Below are 21,576 nucleotides of genomic sequence, written 5' to 3'. Positions count from 1 at the left end.
CTGAAGTAAGGCAGATCAATATTGTTGAATATTAAATATCCCCAACTAAGCAAGCCAAAAGCCAAGGAAATATTATAAAATATTACAAAATTGTATCTTTTCATTGCGGCTGTCTTGACAGTTTATGTTCAGATTGCGGTTACAGTACAGAATGATTCACTACTACAGATAATGTACAACGACTGGTATTTAGTGTCAGTTTGGTACCATAGTACCTGTGCTGTTGATATCTTGTGTGCGTGTGTGAGCGTGTGTGTGAGCGTGTGTGTGTGTGTGTGTGTGTGTGTGTGTGTGTGTGTCTAACCCCTCCTTGTCGTGGCACCATATGTCCAGTCTCGTTTCCTGATGGCATAATGGGTAGACACAGACAGTAGATATATGATCAATATATAAGTTTATTAAGATGAGTTGTTTTTATTAGTTTATTTAATGAGTTTACGTTTATTATACTATTTTCAGTAGATGAGCTGCTCATCAAGGCCTAATTTTCAGTTTTTTGCTTCAAATCAAATGTTGGAGCTTAAGGACGTTTTTACAATCTAATGGAGAAAATGAACAGGAAAAATGCTTCAATAATCGAAGCTGCTGTAAACGTGTGTGTCGCTGCTGGGCTCTTTTGTGGGAAGTAAAACTCCTGACAGGATTCTGAGAGAAACGGAGGATGAACGATCGTAACAAAAGCTGGTCAGGAGGTGAATAGCTATCATTCACAACAAAGCAAAATGAGAGCGAATGAAAGCAAAGGGAAGTATGGCGAGAACACGAGCGAGACAGACAGACAGCTTGACCAGCAGATTGCTTCTCAGATTCCTGGTGGGACGTTGTTCCTTCCACTCAATTAGGGCCGGAGTGATTCAAGCGAGAATCTCAGCCCTGCCAAAATCAGTGTATTTTTGGTGTCTCTGTGTCCTGAAACAGCTGCCGAGAGGCGCTTGGACCGATGGGCCGCAGCATATGGTCCCTCTCTCCGCCCGGGCGCTCCGGCACAAACGCGGCTCGCCCGCGGCTCACCCGGTGTCCTCAGCGGGGACATTAGGACCCGATCTGTCACCGCCCGCCCCTCCTGTCCTCCACAAGTGTGCAGCAACATGAGTCTAGTGTTCCTCCATCATAAGACTTCATCATCTGCAGGGAAAGATGACACTCGCTAGACGAGACTAGATGAGATCACTGTAGATTTAAGACAAGACACTACAAGCAAATCCATTGTTTCTTCATGCACTGGTCAATTTTGGGCTGTTTTGCGTCCATAACATGCCTTCTTTCAGACTAGAAAACATCCAAAACACATTTAAGGATTTTTTTATTGCACTTTATCTATTTGCGTCTGTAGATTTCGATAACAATACGTTTTTTTTTTTTCAGAAATCTCCACTTCAGCAGCTTTACATACACCAAACTTTACAGTTTTATTCATATCTATATTCTGAAGGTTTGTTCATACATCATTCGCCTGGTTTATGTAAGCTTTTATTCCTAAAACCATGGTGAAAACGTATTTATTTTCTGTCTGTTGACAGTATTTTCTGATTTATGGAGTGATAAATAGAGAAATGTTGAACAAAATCGAACAATAATTTTGATCCTGACTTTATTCAATGCTCAGATTTCTGTTCGGGAAATGTGTGCAAATTATATTTAATTAGATAATTCCCGTTTGCATATTTAAACATAAACATTTCATATAATTAAATATATTTTTAAAAATTAATTTTAAATACAATGTTTTAAGTTTATTGCAAAATATTTAAAGTAGGTTGTGAGTTTAGGCAGTGTAATAATTTTTTGATATATATATTTTGGCATATATAACCAAGGGACAGTCAGTTTTACTTTTTTGTTTTCAAATTAGATCAAAGACTAATTTTAGATTAATGAAAAAGTTACTACCGGTCTTAAAGGAAAATAAATAAATATATGACTAACTATAATATTATAATAGTCCAAGTAGTTTAAGCAACAGCAATTTTATAACATTCATTTTTCACTAAAGTAGTTTTAAATGCATTATTTCAAGTTTATTGTAAAATGCTCCGAGTAGTTTAAGTGTGTGAGGTGATGCAGTGCTTTATGGGAACATGTGGACACTGCTGAGCGCTTTTGCTGAGATTTCAGTTTCCAAATTATGGACCATTTTTGGAAGCGTTTAAACTGGTGTCTTCCACACGAGCACAGCAGAGTCGACAAACACCCCCCCGTGTGTGTTTGTGACGGACTGAACATCTGCTGACTGCAGTGGAGAGCGAGAGCTGCATCTGAGTTCAGGAATCCACTCGTTCCCTCGCGTGTCGTTTCATGAAGCCGCTGATGGGATGCGGTACAGGGGGTGCAGATCCTGCAGAGACTCTGAAGAAACCGAGCTAGATCTGCTGAGCTGAAGGAGCTGAAGGTGTGCTGGCCTGCGGTCGCTGGAAGACGAGGACCAGACAAGAGGAGGAGGCGAGGAGCTGCCGAAAAAAAAAAAAAAAAAAAAAAATATAATTGTTACTTTTACCTCAAAATGGAAAAAACAAATTCTCACAACTGCAATTTTTACCCCTCCCGATTCTGAGTTTATATCTTACGATTTTTTATTTTTCTCTAATTGCCAGTTAATATCTTGCCATTTTGATTTTCTTTTCAGAATTCTGAGTTTACATCTCACAATTTTCAGTCAGAAATCTCCACTTCAGCAGCTTTATATACACCAAACTATAGTTTTATTCACTTTATTTCCTCACAATTCTGAATCTATATCGCAATTCTAACTTTTTTCTCGTAATTGCGAGTTTATATCGTACAATTTCGACCTATCTCGCAATTCTGACTTTTTTTCCTACGCAATTCTGAGTTTATATTTTTTTAAAAAAAATCTGAATTTTCAGAATTGTGAGATAAAACATCGCAATTACCTTTCTTATTTTTTATTCCGTGTTGGAACCAAGCTTCCATAAGGAGCCGTGAGCTTTAGTTTGATCTCAGATGTTCTGTCTTGTGCTGTATGAATATAAAGTGTGTGTTAGTCCTGCTTATGGTATGTGCTGTTTAAGATGTGCCTGATGGGAATTGTGAATCCTCCATGAGCAAAGCAGATCTTTTGCAGCTTTCTTGCTGAGCTCCATCATTTAATCCTTCTTCAGAGGGCTTTTCACTCTATTTGAGTTTGTTATACTCGTCCCTCTGGAATTAACACAGCACTCTGTATATATATATATAAAGATGCATCTCTTTCGCCAACATTTGACTCCATAATACTAACACTTACTATTCTATATCTATTAAATAAAAAAATCCCAGCTATATATATATATATTAGAGGTGGGCATAGATTAATTTTTTTAATCTAGATTAATCTAGATTAATTTTGAAATTAATCTAGATTAATCTAGATTAAAATGGCTCATTTGAATTCTGCCGAAGGCATTCAGAATATGTGTGCTACCCAAATAAGGACTATAAAAGTAAGTCTTTGAGAACGGGTTTCTCAAGCCAGGTGGCGCATTAGACCAGGTGCTCATCTCCTGTTTCCAAAATGCATCACAAACTGCTTGAGAAAGCTGTTCTACTCATAGACTGTAAAAGGTTACTACTGTACTGTTACCGTACGTAGGCAACATTAGGTAGGCCTATGTTATTATCAACTACTATAGGCTATCAATTAGGGATGGGCGATATGGCCTAAAATCCATATTGTGATATACATTGCAGCCTCTTGCGATAACGATATTATAATAAAACCATTTCAGAACAGGTTACACAGACCCTGCTAAACAACTACTAAAGGTTTTTTTTTGTTTGTTTTTTTGTTTTTTTTTGAAAGGGTGTATGTAGTTTTGAGAACATATATTGTGCAAAACTGTAAGTATACAACATAATTTTGCAGATAAATAAAATTTAAGTACACTAGCTGCAGAGACTTAAGTAGGTCTAATGTTTATTATGGCTTGGAGCTTATGAAACCCCAAATTTAAAATTAGAATATTGTCTAACTGATGTCTTTTCAGTTAAAAAGAAACACAACAACGATTCTTAAAATTGGGCGCTTTTAATAAAAAGAGATTATGTGCTACACCACTCACTAAGATATATTGGGAATAATACGCGCGCGCTGGTATTCAGTGATATGTTTCGTTTTGAATTTGAGGTGGTAGAACGGATTAGTCGTGTGTTAACTTACCGAACTGTTACCCCACACAGTCTACGTCGGACGGCTTAAATCCGAACCAAGTCCAAATAAGGGTTGCACCGATCTTTTTCAACAGCTTTCACTTTCAGCCGTGTTTACTTAAGATGACGACGAATATGATGCGTTGCAGCCGGGTGTACCTCGCGGCCGCGGGTAGATTGCGTCATCATAGCTTGTGTAGCTTGAGCCAGCTCCCAACGCTCCCAACCCAACTTGGAGAATAGATTAACGGCGATATTTTTTTTATCGCGCGATAAGAGTCTCGCGTTAACGCAGCGCGTTAACGCCGATAACGGCCCACCACTAATATATATATATATATAGTGTTTAAGTAACTTTATATAGTGTGGATAAAAGCGTCTGCTAAATGATTAAATGTAAATTAAGTGTGTGTATATACACACACATATACATATATATACTGTATATACTGTGTATGTATATGTATGTATGGAGATATAGTGTGTGTATATATTTAAATTTACATTTAATCATTTAGCAGGTGCTTTTATCCAAAGAAACTTACAAGTGAAGAGAGCAACAGAAGCAGAATCAACAATAGGCAAATGTCGTGACCAGTCTCAGCTAGACCAGTTTCTGTAGGTCTAGCTGGGATATATATATATATATATATATATATATATATATATATATATATATGCATGTGTACGTGTATAAAGTTCTGTAAAGAACTATATAAACAGCTTTATTTTTAAGGATGTATTGATTGAGTGTATTCAGCAGAAGATGTATCGTAACATGAAGATATGCATGCGTGCACACTAAAGCACACACAATCGCATCTCCAGGTTATTTTGATAATTCCATTCTGACGGCTAATTCACTTCATTAACATCTTGATAAAGGAGTTAATCAATTTTGCATATGAAAGTGGTGACGCTAATGGGCAGCGTCTGTCGTCAGCACTGGGTTCGATCACACCGCACAGAAATTACCTGCCAAATAATCTGTAATTGCAACCCAGAAAGGTGTGAAAATAACGACACTGTAATGAAACTCCTCCCGATCATCTCTGCCACGGCGGACATGTGACAGCTGGAGGTATTGAATATGCCTTTATTACATTTTTCATATTTTGATCATAGTCTACTCTGCATTGATGGATGTGTAGATGAGACGGGTGTTTAATCAAACGGCGTGTTTAGATCGACTGACCCACTTTTGTGTGCGGTGTGTTTGTTGTAGTCGATGAAATGTGTGTGTGTGTGTGTGTGTGTGTGTGTGTGTGTGTGTGTGTGTGTGTTAGACTGACTGCTGAATTTTAAGGCAAGGTCTAAACTAAAATAGAAGCTTATTTGTTTATAATGTATAGAGCTTTTAGTTTGACGGGTTGTGGACAAATAGAAATATGTGTTGCCTTTTTTAGAGTGAAGCACAGTGTTCATTTGTCTCTTCACCTCACTCTGAAACTGGCAGTGCAGATATTTATTTAATCAAGATATTATGATTTTATTTAGATAAATTGTGTACTGAAGTTCTAGTTTTAGTATCATGGTAGTTGTATATTTTTATATATGTTAATATATGATGATAGTATGTTTTAAAATATTTGTATATTTGTATGTTTTCCTATATGTTAGTGGTATATCATAATAGTTGTATATTTATATCATATTGTATTTGTATATTTTTATGTATGTTGATATATTGTGATAGTTGTCTAATTGTATTATATTATGTTTGTGTGTGTGTATATATATATACATTAAAATATATATATAAATATATATATTTATATATTAAAATATATACATATTAAAATATCTTGATTAGTTGTATAGTATACTGTATCATGGAGTACTTGCGTATAGTTCACTCTGAAACCCGTAGTGAAAACCGAAAGTTTGATTTGACAATTACATTGCGCCATATCACGTTTTTATTTCGAAATCTCATGCAGCCCTAATTCCTCCTAATTTTCTTCCAAACATTCATAATTTTTCCCTCTCTTTGTTCTTCCCTATCTCTTCTGGCTGTCCTTCATGTCACTGTGGGACAGTGAGTGATGTATAATTTACTCAGCTTGACCCTCGACCCCCTCCGGAGACCCTCAGAGTTCCCGAGCGGCAGGCGGGCGTCGAGCGCTTTGAACCGCCGGACACTGGCGCCTTCGTTACGTGACGCTCCCCTCGATCTCCTTCAGCCGGCGTTCATAGTTAATGTCAGCTGGACCGCTGCGTTGCCATGACGACTGCCTCAGGACCAGGAAAGGACGTCCTCCCTTCTCCTCGATTGCCTTCATCATCTCTGACCTCGCTGACCTCTCATCCGCTCATCCTCATTTTCTCGCTCTCCCATCAATTATAGGCTCAGATGCGGGTCGCGCTGCCACCCGGGTGACTATTACTCTCCAGTTTAGTGTAATGATGATTAGAGGCTCCGTCGGTGTGTTAACCTAAATCACAGCCTCTCACTCTCTCTGACGCAGCCCTTTGTTTAGCTGCAGGATTATTGACTGCAAATTATACTGGCGTGAAGCCTTTGCTGTTATTTCCATCCAGCTTTAAACGCCCCCTCGCCGAGCAGCTCCAAATGCAGGAAGTCAAGTGTGTTTAAGGGAAACGGGTTAATTAAGCATGCCTCGGCTCTCCTGTGAGCTGCAAGAGCTGAGATCTGCTTCACAGCGATGCGTTTTTAAACTTCTGTCCCCTAAGTGATGATAATGTGTGTGTGTGTGTGTTTTCTGCAGGTTTGGCTCGTGCGAAGTCGGTCCCCAGCCACACGTACTCTAACGAGGTGGTGACTCTCTGGTATCGTCCTCCAGACGTGCTGCTCGGCTCCACTGACTACTCCACCTGTCTGGACATGTGGTGAGACCTCGTCTGCATCAGTGCACGCAGATCACATGCACAATGTTCCCATATCCTTCTTTTTAGAGTTTTTCTCCAAGATTTTCTCTTTTTAGTGCTAGTAAAAGTAAATTCTACAGCTAATATTTTCTAGTGTATTTTTTTGAGTTTTATAGGCCACATTCCTGTTATTTTTTAGTATGACAAAAAAAAAAATTAGGTTACACTTTTTTTTAAGGTATTACAGTGTACTTATAGATTTAAGTACTGAGTAATAATTAACTACATGTACTTACTATAGCCAGGGTTAGGTTTAGGATGAGGGTTTGGTTTAGGGTTAATTGCATGTAATTATGCATAATTTATAGTTATTACTACAGTTAGGGTTAGGGTTACATGTAACAATGACACTGTAAAATAAAGTGTTACCAAAAAATTATGATGATTTTAGTATGATGGTTAAATAAAAATATTAAACATAAAAAGAAATATATTGTAATAATAATATTGTACCATATAAAATAAAGAATCTAGTAATAAAACTAATTTTAATTTAGTGTAAAATTACAATACTAATATTTCTTCATTTTCAAACATGTAACCCATCAAGCTTTTATTTTATGATTGTATATTTATTTAATGAAGTCCCAGCCTGCATGTTTAGACAAAGGCACCGAGTCATATCACAGTATTGATTTTATTTCAAAGTATTGTGCAATCCTTTATTTTTTCCTTTCTTTTCGAAGTTGTCTTCTCATCTCTTTCTATATTTTTTTTCATTTTTTTTATTATATATTTCTATATTTTTATACATGTTAAAATATCATGATAGATATTTTTATATTATACTTGTATACTTTTATATATTATAATTAGTATTATACTATAGGGCTGTGAAATGCTTGAATCTGATTGGTTGACGAACGTTCTAAGGTGTGCAATTACTTTCAGGGAAACGCACATCTAAAGTAGATCCAGGCAGATCTCGACCGCATTACAGTTCCATATCACTTCGCCAAACGATTTCAGTTATTTAAGTCATTACAGCCGACAACCGCAAAAGAACCAAAACCCACAATGACACTGACCCAAGCAAATAAATATAGTAACAACAGCATAAAAATGACAAGTTGATAGTTTAACAACTTAAAAGCTACATGACATTTCTCACTAGCGAGGTAATAACGGCGCTGTTCTTGGAGCAGATAAACGTACAGTTTCGCTATTAGTAGAGACGCACACTGTTGAGAGACACACAGACTCAGGTAATTCATACAGTAATTCAAGCTCAGTTTGAACTTCAGCAGATCGTCTTGACCATGTCTACATGCCTAAATGCATTGAGTTTCTGCCATGTGATTGGCTGATTAGTAACTAGCAGTTGAACAGGTGTACCTACTAAAGTGGCCAGTGAGTGTATGTTATATACTATATATATTTTTATATTTGATAGTTGCATTTTTTATGATGATATATTTGTATATTTTCAAAACTATATCCTGTGCTTTTTCCATTCTTTCCATCACAGAAGATCTCTTTATCTACTTCTCTTTGTGTCTTTAGACTGTTTAGTTGTTGTTTTTCTTATCATCTCATCTCTCCTCCTCATAACCTCTTCTGGCCCGTGTGTGAATCGATGCTGAGAGCAGTGGAGCGTGTGCAGTTTTCCTCTCTGACTGGCAGTTACACAGAGGCTGCACAAATCAACAGTCATTAGAATCACAGCCAAACAGTGTGTGTGTGTGTGTGTGTGTGTGCGTGCGTGTGTGTCGCATTGGACCAGCTCCGTCCCAGTCCAGCAGACCTTTCACACTCGTGCTTTCGTGTCTCAGCAAGTGGATGAGAAAAATGTCACTCAAATGTCACAAAAATGTCACGTTATCCTGAAAGTGCAAGTGATATCCTCTTGGTTATGGAGTTTAAATTATATCCTGAAATGTAATATGAAGTATATTTTAGAGGGGGGAAATCTTGTATAAGTGTGAAATTATGTGGATTTGCAATTTCAGTCTGGTGCTACTGAGAGTATGATAACGCTAGAATAATAATCAATAATGTAATGAAACTTAGCATGGAGATGCACGGATATGGTCCCGGATAAAATCTGTCATATGTCAAAATTTGCATAAGGAATTAAAATCATAAATCATATTCAAATAAGGCAAGAATCAAATCTTAATTTAGAACTCCGCTTCCTGCAGTGCATAGTAATGCGCTAACAACCACTCGCATTAACAAACAGAGTACATGTAAATGTTATAGATTAAATGCACATTATTTATTTGATGTAACTGGGATATTGTATCAACAGACTGTCATTGTGTTATTAACTATAAGGGAAGATACCAGATGTGAAAAGAGTAAAAATGTAAACTAATAGATCTCTACGCTTTTCCCCAATTAATTAATTAATCACAGTACATTAAGACATTTAATGTTATGTTTAAATATGCAAATGAGGCATTCAACAATTAAAAATGCACATGTTTGGATACAGAAATCTGAACATTGAATAAAGTCAGGTTAAAAATGCATTTGTTGTATGTAAAGCTGCTGAAGTGGAGATTTCTGACTCACCTTTAAAGATAGGCATTGTCATTGAAATCTACAGACACACATAGATAAAGTGCAATAAAATAAACACTTAAATGTGTATTTTGGATGTTGTCTCTCCACTAGTCTGAAACAACACATTATGAAAAGCCAAATAGTCCAAAATTTGACCATTGCATGAAAAAAAAAACCCACAATGGTTTTGCCTGTAGTGCAGGGTTCACCAATCTCGGTCCTGGAGGGCCGCTGTCCTGCAGAGTTTAGCTCCAACCAGCTCCAACACACCTGTTTGAAAGTTTCTAGTATGCCTAGTGAGACCTTGATTAGCTGGTTCAGGTGTGTTTAATTGGGGTTGGAGCTAAACTCTGCAGGACAGCGGCCCTCCAGGACCGAGATTGGTGAACCCTGCTGTAGTGTCTTGCTTTAATGGTAGGGTAGGCATTTCTGAAGAGGCTTGCAATAGCAAGCTAGTTTTGAAAGCATAAGATCTCACCCTCCCTTCAGAGCGTCTCCAAAGCCAAGCCTCCTTCCAAACACATGACGCGTACAGCAGAGTCAGCAAAGCGTCACGAGACGAGACGGCATTAAACTACCTCATGTCTCAAAGCACATACATTTACAATATTAATGAACGTAAACAACTTAAAGAGCTCGGCGCCGATAGCCTCGTGGTCAGCGCGCCGACATGTAGCACCGTTGCGCTCGGGCGGCCCGAGTTCGAGTCCCGGCTCGAGGACCTTTCCCGATCCCATCCCCCGTCTCTCTCCCACCTCACTTCCTGTCATCTCTCTACTGTCCTGTCCCAATAAAAGGCCTAAATCACCAAAAAAAAAACAATATAAAAATTAAAAAACAGCTCTTACTTATACCACCTGACTGCTTCATAATCATTTCGCCGTTGATAGTGTTGACATAGAAATGCATAAATCCTAGTCCGAGGAACAGCTTAGTATAGAAAGTCACGGGTTCCCATCTTGTAATCACGGTTACGGCATGGAGTGAACGCAGCATAAACTTGTTGTTTTGGTTCAGGAGGAACTGTAAAAGGCGGATGATTGGTGCGCGGAGGAATGGAAATACACATGTTGACAGGCAGGTGGGCCATCAGACCGAATGCAACGATTAGACGAATATTTTTTTGATCCTGAGACTTCCACAGAAAATATATGTACATGTTTTAATATTTAGACCACTCCTGTTACTGATTGCAATCAGGAATCAGGAATCAGGATGAGTTTCAACCAGCAAGTGCTTATAAAACAATTTGCCTACCTTACCTTTAAATAAAGATTTGGAGTAATTGGCCCGTATTTTCGGTCCGGTCTAAAGAGGTGGGAGGAGCTGCTGTCCTGAGAAATGAGCCGTGACCCGAGCCGTTCTCGGGACCGCAGCTGCAGACTCCACTGGCAATTAAGAGGGAAACTGGGAGCAGGTGGTCCGATCTGAAGGCCACTTTTCCACATGGCTGCAGGTACACGCGCATGTGCGGGAGGGTTTTCCTGTCACTCGTTCGTGTCGCGGCTCAGTCAGGATAGGGATTAGCACGAAGGCGTCTCCGCCCGACTGCGAGGCATCACGTCTATAAGCTGACATCTTATCAGCCGCCTGCCAGTCAGCTCAAACCGCTCGAGATAAACTGATATATCACATCCACATTTTAAACCTGAGGTTGTTGAGGTGAGGGGTCTGACTGGACCTGGAGACGGATAGACTGATTCTTAAAAGGCCGGTTGAGTTTTACATCTCACTGCTGGCGAGTTTGGTTTGTGTGGCTCTGTCCCAGTTTCTGTCGGGGAAGGATGTGGCTGTGTGCATTGGGCTAGAAAGTGTCGGGAAACAATCGCATGCTGACGAATGGAGCCCGACAGCTGCTGAAACACACCAGCATGTGTCACACCTCTCATGGCCTTACAGAAGATATACACATACACACTATTTAAAGCTCGGCATATTACAGTACATCATTTTAATTGTCTCTCAGTGAGCAGGATGATGGATGGCTGATATAATGTTGCTTTATCATAATGCTATATAATTTAATGATATAGTAGCATGTGAGATACACACTATGTTTGCCTCTTTATTTTATTTTACACAAAATTCACTCAAATATTGTTAAACAAGATCAGTCACCCTGTTGGCCAAGTAGAAACAACACTGATAATAATCACAAAATAGTCAATTATTGATCGATTTTTCATCCTTGCCAAATGATTTCGTTTACTGCTCTCAGCTTTGATTTTTGTTCTGTTTTTAATTCTCTTCCTTTTAATGTTTAATTTCTTTCTTTCTTTCTTTCTTTCTTTCTTTCTTTCTTAAAGGGGGGGTGAAATGCTCATTTTCACTCAATCTCCTGTTAATCTTGAGTACCTATAGAGTAGTATTGCATCCTTCATATCTCCAAAACGTCTTTAGTTTTATTATATTTATAAGTTAAAGATTGGCTGTACCGAGTCTTTCCGGAAAAAACCGAGCGGCTGGGGGCGGGCCGTGTGGGCGGTGTGCTATAGCTGTGCTAACTGATCTAACAACAACACAGAGACATTTGAAGTAGTTTACTCACCGTGACTGCTCGATCCTTAAGCATTAGACGATCTGCAAATAAGTCGATCTGGGCTTTGTTTATAAAACAATCATCGTCGAAATGCAGGGAACAAAGAGTCATGCACAACCTCCGTTGATGCTTCGAAAAAACAAACTCCATCCACTATTCCCTTAACGCTGGGTTCTTTGGGAATCTGTGCAGGGTTGTCTTGCCCTGCCAACCAAAAACCCACTTCTTTGGTGACATTGACTTCCCTAAAGCCGAGCAGAGCGCTTTGAGGTAACGTACTGCTTTCGCTCTCTTCTCTCTCTGGTCTGCGAGTGCGCGCGCGGCCGCGATCTTACCGGAGAAGTGCCCTTAGGACCCATATAAGGAAATTCCGCTCTATCTTACGTAAGACAGAGCCATACTCGAAAAAAACTTTCCGAAACTTGTGACAAACCGGAAGGAGTATTTTTGGAACAAAAATACTCCTTCAAACGTACAACTTAACTTTTGAAACTTTGTCCATGTTTAGCATGGGAATCCAACTCTTTAACAGTGTAAAAAACTCAGTATGCATGAAACAGCAATTCACCCCCCCTTTAAAATAAATCAAATAAAAACAATCAAAATAAAACATTTACTAAAAAGATGAGAGTTTATTAGATTAGATGCATGCATGTGACCGACATCAGAGAATTGTGAACATGTGAATGTGTTGTTAAATGGCTTAGCTTAAAATCTCAGCAGGGCTTCAAGTAAATATTTTAGGTCAAAGGGGGTTCGGCTGACAACATTTCTTCTGAAGGTTTAATCTCACTGAGACAGAAATCATTAAAACCATTACTGTAACAGAACAATCAAGATCATTTCTGTCACCTCAGATGTTTCCAGCCTCTTCTTGCCAGGTTCCTCCTCATAAATCTTCTCTGACCATTTTGATTCTGATATTTATGCACAAACCTGGTCCAATCCCAGGCCCCGTTTACACCTGGTATTAAGAAGTGGTTTTGTCAATCACAAGTGGACAAGCTAAATAAAGGTGAGCTTGTCCCCTTCCAGAGGTAGTTGAAAACGCATTCGACCGGATTGCTGTCGTAGTGTAAACGCTCATGTGGACAAGTGAGTTTGAACAGCCACAAAAGACCGTCTACTCTCCGCCTCCTGATCTAATGCACAAACATTATGGGAAGCGCTCTAGCAAGACGGGATTTAAACTTTGCCGGCTGAAGATCCAAGTGTTGTTTGAAGACAGAATACATACCAAGCACAATGTTCTCTCACCATCCCTGATTCTTGCGGCTATCAGAGCAGAAACCAAAGCTGATGCTTTTCCTTCATCTCTGGTCACTCCGGTCACATTCTTATGTAAATTGCGTGAGCTTATTTCATCCATTAGATCGAAAGATCTGAAAAAGCCCATACATTTACCCACCCATAAGACACCTCCCTTGAGGAAATCAGGACAGAAGTGGTAGAAAATGGACGGATTAAAACACCCGGTGTAAACTGATATGTGTCTCCCTCGTCTACTTGTGATCCGATCGACCAAAACGCATCTCAATACCAGGTGTAAACCGCGCCCCCGTTTCAGTTTTATAAGGCGTAGTGTTAATGATGTTTGTTTTTCAGGGGTGTTGGATGCATCTTCGTGGAAATGATCCAGGGAGTGCCGGCATTCCCGGGCATGAAGGACATCCAGGATCAGCTGGAGAGGATATTCCTGGTAAGTGTCTCCTTTACCGCATTCTGCTTTTCTCTGTGCAGTGCCTTGGGTGCTGGCTGAAGAAAAAATGTCCATGAATACAAAGATATGGCATGATAGATGTATGTACATACATATACAAACTCTGGGAGGTCATGCATATTTCATCTCATGAATTCTCTAATCATTTCTACCGTCATTTCCCATAATGTCCCACTCTGATAATTGAACTAGAGAGTAATGGTTAGACACACTAAATTCATATTCACCCTTCGAGTCAGGTAAATAATTCATACAGACAATTACTGAGATGAATGGAGCGAGAGGCCTGGGGTTCATGGGTAAGACAGACGCCCGTAGGCTGTGAGGGTCAGCGGCCAAATATATTTACACTGGGGAATGACAGAACGAGGGAAAACTGGCTCTACCGATCGAAATTCAGCAGCCGTCTGCTCATGTGAGTGAAACAAAGACACATCCGAGTCTCTTTTGTTTGAGTTTACAGGACGACACACTAAAGGTTTACCTGTTTAAGTCAAGTAACCTTTATTTATAAAGCGCTGCATACATTACAGATTGTTTCAAAGCAGCTTTACAGTGATAGACAGGGAAATTATGCATCAGTTCAGTGTTGATTCAGTTCCGTTCTAAAGATCATCATTTATTATATAATTTTGATCATTTTATCGATAAAGCAGTTCTGCAAAAATTGTCATCGTCCAGTTCAGTTCTCATACAACACCGTCAGTACAGTCAGATCATCAATAATATTGTTGAATATTAAGTGTCCCCAGTAACAGTAATTTAAGGAATAGTTATATATTCCTTATGTGACCCTGGACCACAAAACCAGTCACATGGGTAATTTTTTTAAATTGAGATTCATACATAAGCTGAATAAATAAGCTTTCCATTGATGTATGGTTTGCTAGGATAGGACAATATTTGGCCGAGATACAACTATTGGAAATCTGGAATCTGAGGGTGCAAAAAAAGCATTGAGAAAATCTCCTTTAAAGTTGTCCATTTATGTTGGCGATTGTGCTGCATTCACTCACAAAAATAAATGCTTTATATATTTACTGTAGAAAATGTACAAAATATCTTCATGGAACCTGATCTATACTTATTATCCTAACGCTTTTTGGCTATCCTAACGATCATTTTGACCCATATAATGTATTGTTGGCTATTGCCACAAATATACCCGTGCGACTTGTGACTGGTTTTGTGATCCAGGGTCACATATTCCTGTCTTCCTTTGAATATAGAACATGTATTAAAAAAAAACATCTAATTTTAGCAATGGCTTTTCATTTATTTTTCTGACTTTTTTTGCATTCATTTAAGAGTGCTTTTGTGAAGCTGAACAGAAACCAAAGCAGAAGTCTAGAAGTTCTCTGTCCTTGAATGAAAGGACGTCTTAGTTCAGAAATGCTGATGGTTTATTTGGACCCCCCCCCCCCCTCATCTAATTAGGTGTTGGCTGGTGCTATTCGTTTGTTTTCTCCATGTCAGGTGGGCACTTGATGAATATGGAGCGGTGGAGGGAGTCTGGCAGCTCGATCGTTGGCTCGTAACTGTTCTCTGACACTGACATTTTCATTCCTCCCTTGTTTTCACATTCCTCCTTCCTGTCAGTCTGGCCAGCATCATATCTGACCCTTCTTTCAGAGATTGTTCTTCGTTACTGCCTTCCAAAGGCCAGACTCCTTTATCCTGTGAGTAAAAGAGGAGCCAGCGCTCGTGACCTTCTCATTGACATTCTGCTTCCAGAGAGAGATTCTGGTATTTAGAGTCAGACACGGCTGAGGAATCACTGGATTCTGTTGTTTTCGTGCACCGTTATTTGGCTGTTTTCAGCTGGAGATAAACTCACTGATAGTCAAGGTTAATTATCCACTTTATGCTTAGGATGCATTTTGAATCCCATCATGCACAGCTGCCATACGTGAGAGGAGCCAAATCTGAGAGTGAATATTCTCTCTGTGAATATTTGTGTTGCTCTTTACTGTGGTTGAATCTCTCAGAATACTCTTGATTATGTTGATATGGGTATAAGATATGAGGATGAAGAACTAGAATATGCTTTTGACTTAAATGAGTTCTCAGTTGGCTGCATTTATTTGATCAAAAATACAGTAAAACGGCAATGTTGTGAAATATTATTTTAATCTATTGTAATCTATTTTAAAATGTAATTTATTTCTGTGATCAAAGCTGAATTTTCAGCATCATTAGTCCAGTCTTCAGTGTCACATGATCCTTCAGAAATCATTCTAATATGATGATTCACTGCTCAATTATGATCTAATTATATTATTGGTGCTCACTTATTAATTATGGTTCTTATTATTATCAATGTTGAAAAATGTTTTTCCTGTTTAATATTTTTGTGGAAACTGTGGCTTTTTTCAGGGTTCTTTGAAGAATAAGAACTGCTAACTGCAGAAGATCAGCATCGATTTGAAATATAAATCTTTTGTAACATTAAATATGTCTTAGTCACTTGAATGAATTTAATGTGTCCTTGTTGAATAAAAGTATTCATTTCTATTTTTTTATTATCTTTTTTACCCCAAACTTTTGAATGACAGTGTATCAGAGTTTCCACAAAAATATGAAGCAGCACAACTGTTTTCTACACTGATAATAATCAGTTTCTTGAGCAGCAAATCATCATATTAGAATGATTTCTGAAGGATCATGTGACACTGAAGACTGGAGTAATGATGCTGAAAATTCAGCTTTGATCACAGGGATAAATTATATTTTAAAATACATTACAATAATATTTCACAATATTGTTGTTTTTAATGTATTTTTCATCAAATTAATGCACCGTTGTTAAACACAATAAACATTAGAAAATATTTGAATTTTTTTTTTTACATAACTTATTTAATACAATTTTTACTATACATTGTTGAATATTTTGTTCCAGATTTTTAGATTTATTTGTGCGTTTTTCTTTTTGTATTGGATCCTTCATTTTTGGAGCGTGCGAGTGGGATGCAGGTAGCTTCTTCTGTAAGTGTGTGTGATATATTAAAGAAGACAGACTGGACCGGCCGTGTTTAACCAGCTGTCATCCAGCAGGAGATTACCTTTGCAGTGTATGAATATGGACGGGTCTATCTGCAGCAAACACACCGCACATCTCTCACATGCGCTGCGTTATAGTGAGCTGTTCATCGAGTCTGTTTGACATCAGAATTAAACTGTCTCTTCTCATTACAGGATGATGACTCACATGAACACACATTTACATACAGTACATACAAAATCACTCAGATTGAAGATTGAGACTTATTTGTTAGAGCTATCATTATTATTATACATTGTGACCAGAACAGACATTGATTAGAGTTCATAGCCAAGAATGGTGTTTGATTTCAATTACTAATTTTTACATTTTTTCATTTGTTCCCCACCATTTTTAATATTAACTTACGCCCTTGTTAAAAATTTGATCATTTTGAATCATTGCTCATCTAATCCAGTAAATTATTCAAGTGTAATGATGAAGCACAGAGGAGCAACTTTAACTCACAGATCATTTCATCAGTCATTTGAAGTTCATTTCAATCCAGTAAGTGATTTTACTTTGTAATTTGTCCGTCCATTTCCACCAGTTTGACGCATTCAAGATGATTTGTGGAGCGTTTCAGATCATAACAGACTAGCATTATAGTTTTGACATGATAATCAGCTAGTAAACACTGTTCATGAGACAAAAGAAACATTGTGAAACTCCTCCGTCAGCCTTTTCCTCGTGACCCAACAGAGCTTTTGAACCGTTTTCAGGTTGCTGCATGTGTCTGTCAGCACTTCAGAGATGAGTTGAGTTGACCTACATAACTTTGTGTCCAGACGCTCCTGAGATTTGATCTCTGAGAGTGAAGCCGACTCGGCCTGGCAGGGGAAATGAATTATTGCGTCTGGGTGGTCGTTGTTTTAGCTGGTCGAGGGCATGTGGGGACCGCTAGTGAAAGAAACTTCACTGCCGTTGACATTTCAGGAGTGATTGACAGTCGTATACCTGCAGTTTTTTATTTAAAGAACCAGGTACAAGTTCTCATGGTCACTGGCTGCACATACACTGGGTTTACCAAAGTTAGTCAAGTTAGTCTCATTAAATCCTTCTAAGATATTTAGTTTTGTTTGAGACACTTAATAGCAAGGAAACTAGATAGTCATCTACACAAATGTATTGTTTTTGACAGACAGTTTCACAATGGGTTAAGGCAGCTTACACCAAAGAATATAACTATAACAATAAAGTTTTAATAACTCTAAAAGAATAGCAAAGTTCACACCACAACTTTAACGATAACAACACCAATGAACAATATCATTTAAATCTCTTTCAGAGCGATTTTGCCCCAGATGATGAACAATAAAAACTTTGACAGATATTCAGAATCCACCAGAATTGGCAGATGACATAACTTATGTTTACTTTACTTAACAATGTTATGTTCCACTGGTGTGGATACTAATATATTTATTGTTAGTTGTCATCATTGTTATTGTCTATTGATGTTGACACTTATATAGTTATCGTAATAGTTATTGTTATAATTATTGTCTGTGTGGATGCTAATCTAGTTATCATTATAGTTGTTGTTATTGTGTATTGGTGTTGACGCTAATACAGTTATTGTTATAATTATTGTCTGTTGGTGTGGTTGCTTATATAGTTATTGTTCTTTCTATCTTCTATCTTTCTATCAATCTTTATAGTTATTGTTTTTGTAGTTATCATCCATTGAACTGGATTCTAATATAGTTGTCATTATAGTTTTCACTACTGTTATTGTTATAGTTATCTTCAATGGCTGTGGATACTAATATAGTTATCATTATAGTTATTGTAATTATTGTCTGTTGGTGTGGTAAATTAAATAGTTATTGTTGTAGTTATCATTATTGTTATAATTATAGTTATCACCCATTGCACCGGATGCTAATATTGTTGTCGTTATAGTTATCGCTGTTATAAATATTGTTGTAAATTATAGTTATCTTTATTGTTATCGTTATCATTATAGTTATTGTCCATTGGTGTGGATGCTAATAATGTTATTGTTACAGTTAACATAATTATCGTCCATTGATGAAGATGCTGATATTTGTAGTTATAATTATAGTTATTGTCCGTTGGTGTGGATGCTAATATAGTTCTGGTTCTTGGTGTGAATGGCCTTTATTGTGGTTTCAGCTAACTCAGACAAAGATGCTAGTAAACAGCACGTAAAAAACAACTGTAGTTAGTCACGTGATCATTCACTGACTGACCAGCACAAGTCTTTCCCCATGATGCTCCAGTGGCTGTTGTCTGCACTAGAGCTTGAGAAGGGAGGTGAAGTTCATCGGTTCTCAGGTTTTGTGTTCTCCTGATGTCTGCTGTCAGCGCCGGCACGTCTTCCCTCAGTCTCCCGCTGATCTGCAAAACACTCGCTCCCGCAGCCCTGATCTCTCTCCACTCGCACTTCAAAGACTGCCATCCATAAAACATGCGGCGTCACTCTCGACGTATTCAGCCGTACAGTAACTCCCTCTGAACCACTTCTGCACCTCCTTCTGTTTCGGAGAGTCCACTCCATCTGCTGTTGCAGTTTTGTCAAGTCACCTTTATATTTATACCTCTTTATACAATAGAAATTGTTTCAAAGTGTCGCTATTCAGCTCGAGTCAGTTCAATTTAGCTCAATAATGGTGTTGATGTTGCAAACTTCATCAGTTTTGAGAAAAGCATTGATTCAACTGTAAAGCAGAAGACAATAGCGTCGTTATTCAGCTCAATACAGTCAATAAATAGTCAATAAAGTCTTATATTTACAGTATATATACTGTACATGTATGTTTGTAAGTGTGTGTATATTTTATATATATATATTCTTATTTTTAAAAAATAATTATGCTGTATACATTACATTTAAATATATGTATGCATGCATACATATGCAATGCAAGTCATTATATTTGCACAATGAAATGTTGACTTTAATTTCACAAAGTTAATGTTTAATAACCATGTCTATAATTTTAGTTTAGTTTAGTGTATTGAGAAAAATAGATCTGTATGGACTGTATTGAGTAAAAATAAATTGCATCAGCTTATAATTTATGGCACACGTCAGAACCTCGGCTTGTTTTTAGCTTCTCATTTCCATAAAGTTCAGCATTGATGCCACTTCCTGTTTATCTGCCCTCTTCTCCAAACTGACACACACACACACACACCTGCACAGGATCTCTGACAGTCCATCAGTCGGTTGTCTCGCACCTCATTGCTCCATCTGCTCATGCAAAACATGAGGAATGAAGTGGTTTTCCCTCAGATCAGAGCGTTCTGTGTGTCAGAGGAAGAGCTGGTTATGAATGCAGAATCCTGACATCAGGAATACATTTTTAACTCAGTTGTGCAAAAGGACACACAATCTTTCACTAACATGCTGCATGAGAGAACTGTAATGGTTAATGTTAGTCCTCTAATTTCGACTGATTTTTTAATGTGGTGATTTATCATTTTTGTGCCACTAGCAGCTCTAAATAGCCTGGGAAAACCCTGATGAACTTCCGGCAAATTTGAGATTTGCTCTGCAAGTCTGTCTGGCCAAGAGCCCATTCAAGACCATTTCCAATTTTTCCAAATCTTGGCACCAATCACAAACGTTGAGACGGGCTTTACACGATGACAATCGCTCTGATTGGTTTTAGGTCTATCCAATTGCGCCCAGAGGCATTTGAGCGACGTCTGTTGGTGACGCCCCTTTGGAAATGGGCTGAACCTTCCCCAGACCCACTCTCTGTCTGGTGTCAACTAGGCTAAGCTCTAAACAAAACGACAGCTATAATAACTGCTAAACGTCCTCCATTGTTCAACAAACAGTCCATTTAGTGAGACACTTGTGGTTTTGCCGGTTCAATAGCACACTAAAGACTTGGAATCAGCTGTTTCTATTCCTGATAGCACAGGAAAACCACACTGCATTTTTCTCTGGTTGTGATGTCAAAACATAAGCAGACACACACACTATATGTGCATTGAATAAACACATCAGAATGTTATTTTGCCATGAGTTTTAGTTAATTGAAGATACTTTTTTGCTTCATTTTTATATACATGCAGTCATGCACAAACCAAAGGCAAGCGTGCAGGAAAAATGCTTTCAGAATCACATCAACGGTTGGTCAGAATGAGGAGTATCGCTCACTTCTGCACACAAACTCACAGATGAATCTGCATGCAGAGCTTATTGGCACAAAATATAGTTAAAATTACAATATCATCACTAAGCTATATAGGAAATCCTATATTCCTAGTTATGTACAGTATGTCCAGGGTTCTTGTAGTTTTTCATGCCATGAATGAATGAGAATAACGTGCATCGATGCATCATTCACAACAAGAGCATAGAGAGAAAGTGAAAAGAGTGAGTTTTGATTGCATGTTGACTTTGTTTCTTCTGGGGTGTTTGAGTCAGATCTGATCCGGACAGAACCTGTCTGTGTGTGGTCATGTCAAGGTGACCTGCTCTCAGAGATTCATGCGCTGGATGTTTGATGTCCAGGGCTCGATCTTTCCCCCCAATGTGTGTTCAATATAGAAGACAAATTTCACTCCAGATTGCTTTTGCTCCTGAGTGGAGGTTGTTTTAAGGGTCTTGCTCTCTGAGAGCGTGATAGACAGACACACACAGAGAGAGAGAGAGAGAGCGTTTTCTGTTATTCCAGCGCTGAAGCCGGTTCCTGTGAGATTTCTGAACACTCGACTCAGTTTCTCAGAGAGATCTCTCATCACAGAGGT

General features: G+C 38.3%; 1 protein-coding gene across 4 annotated transcripts in view; it reads left to right on the top strand.

Moving 5' to 3' along the window:
- cdk14 (cyclin dependent kinase 14) overlaps positions 1-21,576 on the top strand; it is a 145,654-nt gene that overhangs the window by 77,175 nt on the left and 46,903 nt on the right. For all 4 annotated transcript variants that reach the window (XM_079895132.1, XM_079895130.1, XM_079895133.1 and 1 more), the window contains 2 exons: positions 6,876-6,996; positions 13,688-13,781. In XM_079895132.1, the coding sequence (XP_079751258.1) occupies positions 6,876-6,996; positions 13,688-13,781 (215 nt within the window). The remainder of the gene's footprint in view (positions 1-6,875; positions 6,997-13,687; positions 13,782-21,576) is intronic.

This window comes from Squalius cephalus (genome assembly GCF_949319135.1).
Source record: "Squalius cephalus genome assembly, chromosome: 15".
In the NCBI taxonomy this organism is placed as follows: domain Eukaryota; kingdom Metazoa; phylum Chordata; class Actinopteri; order Cypriniformes; family Leuciscidae; genus Squalius; species Squalius cephalus.
The sequence above is the reverse complement of the archived record's forward strand: the minus strand, read 5'-3'. Positions and strand labels throughout refer to the sequence as shown.